This window comes from Physeter macrocephalus, unplaced genomic scaffold, assembly GCF_002837175.3.
Source record: "Physeter macrocephalus isolate SW-GA unplaced genomic scaffold, ASM283717v5 random_6, whole genome shotgun sequence".
NCBI classification, from domain to species: Eukaryota; Metazoa; Chordata; class Mammalia; order Artiodactyla; family Physeteridae; genus Physeter; species Physeter macrocephalus.
The window spans coordinates 53-13,868 of NW_021145292.1; the positions used below are offsets into that span (position 1 = coordinate 53).

Below are 13,816 nucleotides of genomic sequence, written 5' to 3' on the forward strand. Positions count from 1 at the left end.
ATGCCAAAAATGCATTCTTTTTATGGCTGAGTAGTATTCCTTTGTGTGTGTGTGTGTGTGTGTGTGTGTGTGTGTGTGTACCACATCTTCTTTATCCATTCATCTGTTGATGGACACTTAGGTTGCTTTTATACCTTGGCGATTGTAAATAATGCCATGAACATTGGGGTGTGTGTATCTTTTCAAGTTAGTGTTTTTGTTTATTTTTTTGGATATATATCCAGGAGTGGAATTGCTGGGTCATATAGTAATTCTATTTTTAGTTTTTTGAGAGACCTCCATACTGGTTTTTTGTTTTTGTTTTTTTGCGGTACGCGGGCCTCTCACTGTTGTGGCCTCTCCTGTTGCGGAGCACAGGCTCCGGACACGCAGGCTCAGCGGCCATGGCTCACGGGCCCAGCCGCTCCGTGGCATGTGGGATCTTCCCGGACCAGGGCACGAACCCACGTCCCCTGCATCGGCAGGCGGACTCTCAACCACTGCGCCACCATGGAAGCCCCCATACTGTTTTTTGTGGTGTCATTTTGGAGTGAATTGAGCTAGCCTCTTTCCAAAGACCTCTGTTTCCTTTACTAATCCCTTTCCCCTGTTGCTCTTGGGCATTCACACTTTCTTTCTCTTTAGATGTCCTGGGTAATATCATGAAGAACATCACAGCCAAACGGTCACGGGCCCGAATAGTGGATAAACTGCTGGCTCTGGGGCTGGTGGCTGAGCGGCGGGAGCTGTACAAGAAACGCCGGAAGAAGTTGGCACCCTCAAGCCTGGTAACAGTCTTACCCTGGCTCTGCCAGCAGGACCTGCCCCCACTGAAGTGCTCCTTAGAAGTAGCCCACCCAGATTCTTCCTGTCCCAGGCTCTTCTGAGTAGATCCCCCCAGTGGTGTGGTCAGGAACCAGAGGACTCCACTCAGTTCTTCATCTTGTCTCCTTTTGTTCATTACCCACCCCAATGAATTTTAGCCTAATGAAGAGGAGTCCTTGAACCATTTTTGCCAGGAAGATCTAGAAGAAGAGGAAAACCTGCCAGAGGAAGAGAGTGAAGAGGATGAAGAGAAAGAGGAGGGCTCAGAAGCAGAACAAGCCCACGGTGGCTCCGTCCTTTCAACTCAAAACCTTGGGCAAAACCTGCATCAGGAAGGTGAGGGCCCAGTTGGGAGAGATGTCTCAGGTGGTGGGGTTGGTTGTATGGGCCAGTTATAAGTTTTCCACCTTCCCTTAGGCTTTTCTGCTCCCCTCCTGTGGCTCCAGAACTGCCTCCTTCGAGCAGCGGATGATCGGGAAGAGGTTGGTGAGTGCATAAATGACAGTTTCAGGAGGACTGGGGTCTGGAGGCTGCTGGAGATCTGGTCATGGGATGGAGGGCCAGTTCTTTCTTCACATCTTCACCATGTGACCATTGACGCTGTCCTAGGCTGCTCTCAGGCAGTTCCACTGGTGCCACTGACAGAAGAAAATGAGGAAGCGATGGAAAATGAACAGTTTCAGCAGCTGTTGCAAAAGCTAAGGGTTCGGCCTCCTGCCTCTGGGCAGGTAAATACACCAGTTACAGCATCAGCCAAGCGTGTTGGTGCTACTTTAAGATACATCTCCTCCTCCTCATTTCCTGTCACCTCTGACCGTGACTCCTGCAGCAGCTGTTTTGCTAATCTCTCCAATCTTCCCTTCTCCTAAGTCCATCTTCCACACTGCCCCTGAGTTATCTTTCTAAAATACAGTTTTGATTATATCACTCCCCTGATCAGAGCACTTGATGGTTCCCCACTGTTTGCAGGACAAAGTGCACAGCCTCCGAGCGGTGTCTCTGGCCTTGGCCAGCCATTGCAGCCTCACAGCCACGTCACCACACACGTACCTGACACCTACCACACACCTACATGACTACAGTCATCCGGGGCTACTTTCCATCCTCCAAACAGTAGGCTTTTTCATACCTCCAAACAGTTGATCATGCCAGTCCCTACTGGAAGGCTCCAACCTCATACACAAGGTGGCAGATCACCCATCTTCCTGATGAACACTCCACCCAACCTTGAAGAGTTAGTTCAGTTGTCACTTCCTCAGAGAAGCAGTCTCTATCCCTCCTTCAACGCCCCCACCCCGACACCAAAATTCACAGATATTCAAGTCTCATATAAAATGGCATAGTATTTGCGTATAACCTATGCACATCGTCTCTAGATTAATTGTAATACCTAATACAATGTAAAAGCTTTGTAAATACTTGCCAATGTGCAGCAAATCCAAGTTTTGCTTTTTGGAACTTTCTGGAATTTTTCATTTTTTTCCCCAGTGTTTTTGATCTGCAGTTGGTTGAATCCATGGATGTGAAACCCTCGGACACGGAGGGGCAACTGTAATCATTTTGGTGGCTGTGATTTGTTCATTCCCTTAATATAGCCCCAATCCTGTGGTGTTACAGTACATTGGTTCTTTCTCCCATTAGATTGTGAGTTCCTTGAGAGCAAGGATCATATCTGACTCACCTTTAGATCCCCAGAATCCATTCATTTACTTATGTAATTAACAACTGTATTTACTGGGAACCTCCTGGTGTATCAGGCACTGTGTTAGACATTGGGCACATACTGGATAAATAAGCAATAAGTAGAGTTCACAACCCTTGTGGAGCTTCACCAATGTAGGCTCATATTTATTCAATGAATACTATCAAAATCTGGTGGACTAGAGGCTGCTCCTTTCCCACTACTCTCATTTTCAACTTCTTTGCCCCTGTAGGAAACCTTCTGGCGAATTCCAGCCAAGCTGAGTCCCACCCAGCTCCGGAGGATGGCAGCTTCTTTGAGCCAACCAGAGGAGGAGGAAAAGCTTCAGCCAGGATTAGAACCTAAGGTCCCTAGAGAGCAAGGCCCTGAGGAGGCGCACCAACAGGAGCACCGAGCACATGCCCTGAGGGCCCTCCTGTCAGCCCGGAAAAAGAAAGCAGGCCTGGTGTCCCCAGAGGGTAATACCAGGACCGCTTATCTATTGAGTACTTACCCAGCCCTGTGATCCAGAGGGCTGATAGGGTATTTGAGACTATGAGGACCTAGTTCGCTAATTTTATGCCTCTCGTGGTCGTTCCAGAGGAAGGGACTGATGGTGGGAAAGAGCAGCTGAAAGTGGCACCCAAGAAGCGACAGCTGCTGGACAGCGATGAGGAAAAGGAGGAAGATGAGGGCGGGACCAAAGGTAGGGGAGGGGGGTTTGATCGGGATCTCCCTTTTCTTCTAACCTCTATAGCACTCTTCCCTCCAGTCCTGAAGGTAAATGCTACCATCCTCCTTCCCCCTTAACAAATTTAGATATCCTGTCTTCTCACCTCTGTCATTCCCATAGCACCAGAGTTGGGAGCTCCAGGAATCCAGAAGAAGAAGCGGTTTCAGATTGAGGATGACGATGAGAGCGACTGAAGAGCCAGATGCCTAGGGGCAGAGATAGACCCATTTTTAAGTGGTGAATTTAAATCTGAGTTTGGAGGGGCATACAGGACCTGGAAACTCCTCTTACTGGACAGAAGCTTTGGAGCCCTGGACTTCCCCATGGATTTAGGGTCCAGGAAATCCAGGCAACAGTGTTGGCCTCCTGTTCAGTCACTTCTTGCTCCTCCCACTTTTATCAGTGTGTCTTAGTAGCTCTCTGGAGACTTCTTCCTCTTCTTCTTTGGTTAATAGCACACCCTGGCAAAGGAGAGGAGTGAGTGAATATAGAAGGCACCTTGGACCCCTCTCACTGGTCTGTTCCTTTTGGCTTTCTGCTGGAGGTGGGTCACAGCACTAGATGGGGAGTTTTGTGACATGATTAGTGGGGATGTTGCACCATTTTTAAAAGGCACTAGACGCGCCCATCCTCATTTTCTTTCCTATGATCACCCCCTGAACACCAGATTGAGCCCAGTTCCTAATGTTGAAATAGGGTTGGGATGCAGTACTCTTCAGATGATGAACGTGTTTGGTTGGTGTTTGGCATTGAATTAAACATGTAAAATTAAAAGTTGCCAATGTTGATCTGACTTGCCAATCTGTCTAAATACCTCAACCCTCCACCTGCTATGTTCGTTTAAGAACTTTTAACTATTAGGGTTAAAAGAGACTATCAGCCTTCCCTTTTCTCTTGCTTTCCCTACACAAGACACAGAAAAACATTCTCACCTCAAGATCCTTTGTCTTGGATAAATCTTTAGGGTAAATAGAGTATGCATCAGAACAGGTACATGAAAAGATGCTCAATGTCGTTAATCAGAGAAGTGCAAATCAAAACCTGTCAGAGTGGCTATCATCAAAAAGAACACAAATAACAGATGTTAGTGAGGATATGGACAAAAGGGAACCCTTGTACACTGTTGGTAGGAACATAAATTGGTGAAGCCACTGTGGAAAACAGTATGGAGGTTCTTCAAAAAAAAACTAAAAATAAAACTACCATATGACCAAGCAATTCCACTCCTGGGTATATATCTGAAAAACATGAAAACACTAATTCACAAAGATTCATGCTGACCAGTGTTCATAGCAGCAGCATTTACCATAGCCAAGATATGGAAGCAACTTAAGTGTCCATCAGCACATCATCAATGGATAAAGGAGATGTGGTATATATGTAATGGAATATTACTTAGCCATAAAGAGGAATGAAATTTTGCCATTTGCAATAACGTGGATGGACTTGGAGGGTATTATGCTTAGTGAAATAAGTCAAACAGAACGACAAAAACTGTATGATATCACATATATGTGGAATCTGAAAAGTACAATAAACTAGTGAATATAACAGAAAGGAAACAGACTCATGTAGAGAAAAAACTAGTGGTTTCCAGTTGGGAGAGGGAAGGGGTGGAGGGCAATACAGGGGCAGGTTAAAAGGTACAAGCTACTATGTATAAAATAAGGTACAAGGATATATTGTACAGCACAGAGAATATAGTCAATATTTTATAATAACTATAAATGGAGTATAACCTTTAAAAATTGTGAATCACTATGTTGTATATCTTATATTGTACATCAGGTATACCTTAGTTTTTTTACTAATTTTTATTGGAGTATAATTGCCTTACAATGTTGTATTAGTTTCTGCCGTACAGCAAAGTGAATCAGCTATACGTATATCCCCTCTTTTGGATTTCCTTCCCATTTAGGTCACCACAGAGCACTGAGTAGAGATCCCTGTGCTATGCAGTAGGTTCTCATTAGTTATCTATTTTATACATTTTATCAATAGTGTATATAGGGCTTCCCCGGTGGCGCAGTAGTTGAGAGTCCGCCTGCCGATGCAGGGGACGCGGGTTCGTGCCCCGGTCCGTGAAGATCCCACATGCCGCGCAGCGGCTGGGCCCGTGAGCCATGGCCGCTGAGCCTGCGCGTCCGGAGCCTGTGCTCCGCAGCTGGAGAGGCCACAACAGTGAGAGGCCAGCGTACGGCAAAAAAAAAAAAAAGGAGGAGGGACCCAAGACCCCTTCATTGACCTGTTGTTCCCTTTGGTTATGTTCCAAGGTGGGTTATGGCACCAGAGAGAAACCGTTATGCCACAATGATGTGTGGACTTTTGTACCAGTTTTAGGAGGCACCGTATGCCATTGTTCCTTACTGTTCAGACTACAGTTTCTCACCTAGACCCCTGTATAAGAAATGAAGCCCAATTCCTATAGTTTTGATATAGGCTTAGAAAGGGGTACTATCAAGGCAATGGATGCATTTAATTAGGGAATTGCACTGGAATTAATGTAAAAACTGAAAAGTTGCTCTTATCTGGTCTGACTTCTGGTGGATTCTATTGTCCTATTCCTCTACCTATTAAATCCATTGAATAAGAACTATTTTGGGGAACTTCCCTGGTGGTCCAGTGGTTAAGGCTCTGTGCTCCCAATGCAGGGGACCTGGGTTCGATCCCTGGTCAGGGAACTAGATCCCTCGTGCATGCACAACTAAAAGATCCTGCATGCCGCAACTAAAGACTCCACGTGCCACAACGGAGACCTGGTGCAGCCAAATAAATAAATAAAATATTTTGGGCAAAGTTACTGTTACCAAAGGGGAAATGGGGTGGGGGGAGGGATAAATTAGAAGTTTGGGATTAACAGATACACACTGCTATATGTAAAATAGATGAACAACAAGGACCTACTATATAGCACAGGGAACTATATTCAATATCTTGTAATAACCTATAATGAAAAGGAATCTGAAAAAGAATATATATATATGAATCACTTTGCTGTACACCTGAAACTAACCCAACATTGTAAATCAACTGTACTTCAATTAAAAAATAATAAAAATTTTTAAAGAACTATTTTGGGGTCTCCTACCCAGAAATCACTGGCATCCCTGCCTTTCACCTCCCACTTCCCCAGAAGACCCAGAGGAGTTTTTTCTGATCTAAGTTTAGGTCTAGAGAAATCCTTAGGATGAGAGGGATATGGGGCAGGAAAAGGGAGAAACCTAATTTCAGCATGGGGGCAAAGGTGGGGGCAAAGGTAAGGGCAAAGCCTGAACTAAGAAGAGGCAGATAAATATTTGTGAATGTTACGTCCTTCACTGTTTTCAGAGAGGTCAACTGTTTTGTCTCGGATAAAGAGAAGGTCAGATCTAGAAAGCAGTCATTCAGATCAGAGAAGCACAGAGGCAAAGGCCGTGTTCAGACCATCTCATTCCTCTGGCTTCTTTTTTTACCAGGAGCAGGTGAGTATCTCCCACAACCTATAAGTTTTGATGTCCAGAGTGATTGAAATTTCCAAGGGTTAAGACACTTCTAAGCCCTGACCAGTCCTGGTGTCTCTTCATCCCAAGCCTTTCCCCACTTCCCAATCTGAGCGCTGCTTCTTTCCAGCAGGGCTGTTCTGCTGACCCACGATGATCGAGGCTGTGCTGCTCCTTTGCTGTGTCTTGCTGTACCAAGGGGCTGCCTTTCCAAGAAATTCCCAGGAAGGGGCCCTGAACTTCCAGCCATCTTTCACAGAAACTGGGCATCCTCTGAACGTGCTCTCCAACCAGATCCCTCTCCCAGATCCCCAAACTTGCCAGGATCTCTTGCGCACAGTCCCCTCCTTAGCCCCTCTCTCTGAGTACCTATCCAACTTAGCTCTGGAGGTGGCCCTGGACGAGGTTGGTTGCACAACCGAGGCCCACATTCTGCAGCTTCAGCTTGTTAAGATGGGAGAAAAGGACACCACTGAAACCCTCATCCGTGAGAGCCAAAAGCACAATAAGGAAGAAGGGATTGGCAATGCTAAGGTCATTCAGAGGGATCTGGGAGGATCCCTAGGGGAGCTCAGGTAGGTGCAGCGCTCAGTTACCCTTCCTGAGGCATGTAGGCAGGAACATAAGTGGGTGCTCTACAAGACAGCGCAACTGATAGTTGAATTTGCTGAGAAGCTCCCTTCCACTGAGCTGGTAACAGAGTTAAAGACTTCTGCCATTAGTGTCACCCAGAAGTGCACGGATAAATCTTGGGAGCATTTGGAAGGAGTAGGCAAACGGCTGATGGAAAGCCCTGAGATTAAAGACTTCACAATGCCTATGGAAGATCAGATATACTTTGTCAAGCATTCCACAACCATTCTGACATGCCTTATACTGGGACTAATACAGAAACATTTCCAGACATTTTTTGGATAGGGAAGGCCTCCGAGGAATCCTATCTCCTGTCTCAAATGTCTCTGATAGGACTGTGTACAAGGACTGTGCACAACAGGTAGTTAGAAATGTTGAGACAGCTTGGGGCAGAAGTGTGCTATTCATTTGATCCCAGTGCTGAAAGACATGTGACCAGAGTCAACTTTGCCCCCTCTCTTAATAGGTCCTAGCCCCTATTTTTTCTCCCAATTTCTCTTTATTTCAGTTGAAAGATACTGTGGTTATATTATGTACTAGACATGAAGGATACTGTAATCTTTCCCCGTTCATCTACCTTTTACTTTCTAATTCCCCAACTGGATGCTATAGCTTGCTTGTGTTAATTTTTAAACTGAAAAGAGAAATTAAACATTGCTTCTATATCAGAATCACTGTTATTTGATCTCTCTTAACTGCGGGTCTCCGTGGCATTTTTTTGGCGGGGGGGCACTGTGCAAAATGGGATCTTAGTTCCCTGACCAGGGATCAAACCCAGGCCCACAGCATTGAAAGTGCCGAGTCTTAACCACTGGACCGCCAGAAAATTCCCTCCACGGCTTCTTTTGTGAGCTGGAGATGAAATGTGGCAGGGACATGTAGGAAGTGCCAATGTATTTTCAGGCTGAGTGTGTAACAAGGGGACAAGGTTTGAGCAGTCAATACAAATGGGCAAATAATTATAGAGGTCATATCCCTTGCTGATCATTGGGGAAAGCAACCATCTTTCCTCCTCATGGGACAGAGAACTGGGCAGAGTGGGTCTAGATCTACCAGAGCAGTTTCACTTCTCACTGACTGGATTGTGTAATTGGGGGCCCCATACCTGCATGGAATGGGGCCCATGTAAAGCAGAGGAAGTCCCTGGTGATCTGGATAGGGAGAACAAGAAGAGCAATTGAGTCCCATTCCCTGGCCCCAAACTTAAAAGGAAGAGAGGCTGGGAGTTGATGGGTGAGATGTCCTCTAACTGAGCTCTGGGTTCCTTCAGACCACAGCCCAAAGGAAAGAGTTTGTGTGTTGTCTTCCACTCTAGTATAGTCAGATCCAGCTAGACATCACCAAGACCCACCATGACCTGCTCCTTTAGTGCCTCCTGCTGTACCCTGTGGTTGTCACTTCATGTGGCGCCCAGAAAAAGACCCTGGTGCCTTTTTCCTCATCTCTGGGGATCCAGCCACCCACAGCAGGCTCTTGGTTCTGCCAGACTCTGCTCCCAAAGTCCCTGGCTGGCCTCACCCACTTTGTACTCCACCAAGGATGTTCCTGGAGCAGACTGACCATGAGACTGATTCCTAGACCCTGTAGCTTCATCTTTATAGCCTGGAGGATGTGAAAGCCATGCAGGTTTTCTTCAATCAAATACAAGGTGCCACATGGACAGCAGCACAGGGAGGGGCCTCCCAGGGAGTGCCCTGGTCTCTGTTCCACAGCTATTAGGCAGGGTTCAGCCTGATCCAGGGAGATAAAAATGTGCCTTCTCTACTCTAGAATGTTAGTATAAGCAAGAGCAGCATACGTACAACGTGGTCCAGCTGTTGCCAGGAGTGGGAATATACTACAAAGTCAGGCATAGCTTTGTACTCTGCTGCTCAGAACTACAATAGACCCAAGGAGTGAGGCTGAGATGAGGCCATAGACCTAGGCTCCGGCCTTCAGATGACCATGCCAGGTTATCAGGGGAGCCAGGGGCTATTGGTGAGCTCTGTGCTTAAATCTGCAGCGAAATCTGGGGTTCAGCAGCTGAACCAGTATTACCATGAAAAAGAGGTAAATACCCCTCTGTCAGAGACTAGGGAGGAGGGCTTGGAAGGCACCACAGATGTGAATCACCCAGGGGTGACAAACAACAACCATGGCCTCGGAAGACAAGACTCCTGAAGAAGTAAACTCAGCTCCTACTCATTTCGGGCCTTATTCAAGGGCCATGACTTAGATACTTTTCCTAGGAATCTTATGCTTTATATAAATAAAGAGATTATTCACAGAAGGAATTAAACTTAATTTAAAATTATCACCAACTCCCTTATCCTAAACTTCAGATATGGAATAGAATATTCAACTATGATTATGTCAGTCTGTCATTATTCATGGTAGTGAAGAGAATCCTCTTCCCTCAAAAACAAAACAAAACAAAACAGGTTTTTCCCTTCATCATAAAATTATATGACTCCTTAGATCATATACATGCTTGCTTTATTCTGTTAGGCTCTGGGTACTGCAATAAATTGAGATTTCCCAAAGATCAGATGGCCCCAGGAGCAAGAATGCTGCCCAGGCCAACAGGTCTTTCATAGATGTGCTAATCCACGTATTGAAAATCAGAGGTGACAAATCTTACCAGTCCTTGTTGAAACTCCAGGTGGTTGGAACGAGGATGATCCCTCTGATTAAGGTAGGGAAGAGGGACCTGGAGGGGTATTAAAATAGAGTCAATTACAATCTTAGGGGTTTTATGACTTCTTCCACAATTTCCAGACTACTGCAATCCAACAGAAATTTGAGAGATGATGGAAATGTTCTATATCTGTGCTGTCCAATATGGTGGACACGAGCCCCATGTGTCTACTGGGTGCTTGAAATGTGGGTGGTACAACTGAGAAACTGAATTTTCTTTCCAAGTTTTAAATTATTATTCATAGTTTTTATTGTTGATATTACGTGATAATGTCTCTAGGTGTTATGGACTGAATTGTGTCCCCCCCAGAATTCATTAGTTGAAGCCCTAACCCACAATGTGACTATATGTGGGGAGAGGGTTTAAGGAGGTAGTTAAGGTTAAATGATATCATAAGAGTAAGATTCTAGGAACTTCCCTGGTGGCGCAGTGGTTAAGAATCCACCTGCCAATGCAGGGGACAAGGGTTCAAACTCTGGTCCGGGAAGATGCCACAGGCCACGGAGCAACTAAGCCCGTGTGCCACAACTACTGAGCCCGCGTGCCTAGAACCCACACTCCGCAACAAGAGAAGTCACTGCAATGAGAAGCCCGCGCACCAAAACGAAGAGTAGCCCTCCCCTCACCGCAGCTAGAGAAAGCCTGCACACAGCAACGAAGACCCAATGCAGCCAAAAATAAATAAATAAATAATAAAATTTAAACAACAACAAGAAAAAAAGAGTGGGATTCTGGGCTTCCCTGGTGGCACCGTGGTTGAGAATCTGCCTGCTAATGCAGGGGACACGGGTTCGAGCCCTGGTCTGGGAGGATCCCACATGCCGCTGAGCAACTAGGACCGTGAGCCACAACTACTGAGCCTGCGCGTCTGGAGCCTGTGCTCCGCAACGAGAGGCCGCGATAGTGAGAGGCCCGTGCACCGCGATGAAGAGTGGCCCCTGCTCGTCACAACTAGAGAAAGCCCTCGCACAGAAACGAAGACCCAACATAGCAAAAATAAATAAATTAATTAATAAACTCCTACCCCCAACATCTTAAAAAAAAAAGAGTGGGATTCTAATCCAACGGGACTGGTGTCATAAGAAGTGGAAAAGACACCAGAAATGCATAAACACAGAGGAAAGGCTATGTGTGGGAACAGCAAGACGGCAGCCATCTGCAAGTCAAGGAGAGAGGTCTCAGGACTAACCAAACCTGCCAACACCTTGACCTTGGACTTCTAGCCTCCAGACCGTGAGAAATTCCTTTTGTTTAAATCACCCAGTTTGTGGTATTTTGTTATGGCGGCCCTGGCACACTAATACATTAAGTATGGGGTTTTTTTCATCTATTTTCTGGTATCCTGTGAGTCTACTCAATCTGAAAAAATTTTCTTCTTCATTCTTTTCTTAGTTTTTTTTTTTTTGGCTGCTCTGCGCAGCTTGTGAGATCTTAGTTTCCCGACCAGGAATCAAACCCGGGCCCACGGCAGTGAAAGCACTGAGTCCTAACCACTGGACCGCCAGGGAAGTCCCAGTTTAGCTTTTTTTAAATTGTGGTAAAAAACACATAGCATAAAATATACCATCTTAACCATTTCTAAGTGTACAGTTCAATCAATTTGTCATCTCTGACTGAGATTCCTGCAGCAGCTGTCCTGCTAGTCCTCCTCACTCTAATCTCCCCTCCTCCTAAGTCCGTCTTCCACATTGCCTCTTGAGTTATCTTTCTAAAACATAGGTTTGATTCTATCACTCCGCTGTCCAGACAACCTGATGGTTCCCCACTACTTTCAAGACAGAGTCCAGAGCCTCTGAGTGTGTCTGGTCTTTGTCCAACCTTGGCAGCCTTAGGTCCATGCCGCCCACATACCTACTTTACATTGAAGTCATCTTCATCTTGGACTACTTTCCATACTCCAAAAGCAGGCTTTTTCTCTCAGTGGTTGGTCATGCCCGTCACTCTACTAGAAGGCTCCAACCACACACATACCTCACCTGTCCTCCGGATAAACCTCTGCCTTCAAGACTCAGCTCAATTGTCACTCCTTTTGAAAATTTTTCCCTGTTACCCTTTGAATCTATGGAGGAACTTTGGCAGTTGGGCTCTCTTCTTTCCACTGTTATAGAGCAAATCCTCTGGTGTTACAGCACATTTCCTACTTCTCCCCCTAAATTGTGAGCTCCTAGAGGGTAAGGATCCTGCCTTACTCACTTTTAGATCTTTAGGATCCATTCAGTAATTTACACAATTAACAAATATATTTGGGGCAGCTGGAGAAGTGGCTAGAAGCACCTCCCGCCCTACCCTTACCCCACACTGCCACCTGTGCTTCCTAACCTTTAATGGTACAATGGTACAATAGCTGTGGTCAAATTTGAGCATACATCAGAATCACCTGTAGAGCTTGTTAAAACAGATTTCTGGAGAATTCCCTGGAGGTCCAGTGGTTAGGACTCCGTGCTGTCACTGCCAAGGGCCTGGGTTCGATCCCTGGTCAGGGAACTAAGATCCCAAAAGCCTGCGTAGTGTGGAAAAAACAAAACAAAACAAAAAACACACACAGATTTCTGAGCTTATTCTGAGTATCTGATTTAGCAGGTCTGGGATGGGGCCTAAGAATTTACATTTCTAAGTTCCCAGGTGACGCTGAGGCTGGTGGCCTTGGGACCCCACTTTGAGATCCACTACCCTATAGCCATCAGGGGATATTGGTCTCATGTTTCTCCCCTCCTCATAATGATTTCATCTCTCCTGCCCAGCTCCATGGCCTCTCTGCAGCCTCATTCTCACTCCCCAGCCTTTTGTTCAGTGGGAATGATGGTTTAACCCAAAATCTTTTTTTTTTCTTTTTTAAAAATTTATTTATTTATTTATTTATTTGACAGTGCCATGAGGCTTGCAGGATCTTAGTTCCCCGAGCAGGGATTGAACCCGTGCCCTCGGCAGTGAAAGCCCAGAGTCCTAACCACTGGACCACCAGGGAATTCCCTAACCCACAATCTGACAGTCTGATTTCTTCCTTTTTAATCTTGTATGAGTAAAGTACTTTTTACTTTTGTTTGAAATGAACATAATGTAAAAAAGTAGGGCTTCCCTGGTGGCGCAGTGGTTGCGCGTCCGCCTGCCGATGCAGGGGAACCGGGTTCGCGCCCCGGTCTGGGAGGATCCCACATGCCGCGGAGCGGCTGGGCCCGTGAGCCATGGCCGCTGGGCCTGCGCGTCCGTAGCCTGTGCTCCTCAACGGGAGAGGCCACAACAGAGGGAGGCCCGCATACCACAAAAAAAAAAAAAAAAAAAAAAAGTAAAGAAAAATTACCTATAGACCCACCTCATAGGGCTAGTTTATTAATACTTGCGTGTCCAACTATCCTTATAGAATTTTTCTATAACTGTAATATGCACATACATTTTTTTAAAAATATTTATTTATTTATTTATATTTTTGGCTGTGTCGGGTCTTCGTTGTGGCATGCAGGATCTGTTTTGTTGTGGCGCTCGGGCTTCTGTCTAGTTGTGGCGTGAGGGTTTCCTCTCTCTTGTTGAGGCTTGCATGCTCAGTAGTTGTGGTTCGAGGGCCTAGTTGCCTCGCGGCATGTGGGATCTTAGTTCCCTGACCAGGGATCGAACCCTCGTCCCCTGCATTGGAAGGCGGATTCTTTACCACTGAACCACCAGGCAAGTCCCTGCACATATATTTTTCAGCAAAAATTGGACTTTAGGGCTTCCCTGGTGGCGCAGTGGTTGTGAGTCCGCCTGCCGATGCAGGGGACGCGGGTTCGTGCCCCGGTCCGGGAGGATCCCACATGCCGTGGAGTGGCTGGGACCGT

General features: G+C 46.1%; 2 protein-coding genes across 2 annotated transcripts; both read left to right on the forward strand.

Annotated features, from left to right (window-relative positions):
- Window positions 1–533: 533 nt before the first annotated feature.
- Window positions 534–4,094, forward strand: LOC114484761 (protein timeless homolog; the record flags this gene model as incomplete). The annotated part of the gene is made up of 7 exons (XM_028483106.1): window positions 534–767; window positions 963–1,140; window positions 1,222–1,290; window positions 1,414–1,532; window positions 2,739–2,964; window positions 3,087–3,191; window positions 3,339–4,094. Coding segments are annotated over 7 exons (1,005 nt in total), but the record flags the coding sequence as incomplete, so codon positions are not given.
- A 2,755-nt stretch (window positions 4,095–6,849) lies between these two features.
- On the forward strand, window positions 6,850–7,615 carry LOC102983160 (apolipoprotein F-like). The gene is given in 1 exon segment (XM_055082039.1): window positions 6,850–7,615. A coding segment is annotated over 1 exon segment (765 nt). The 5' UTR covers window position 6,850.
- The last annotated feature ends 6,201 nt before the right edge of the window (window positions 7,616–13,816 follow it).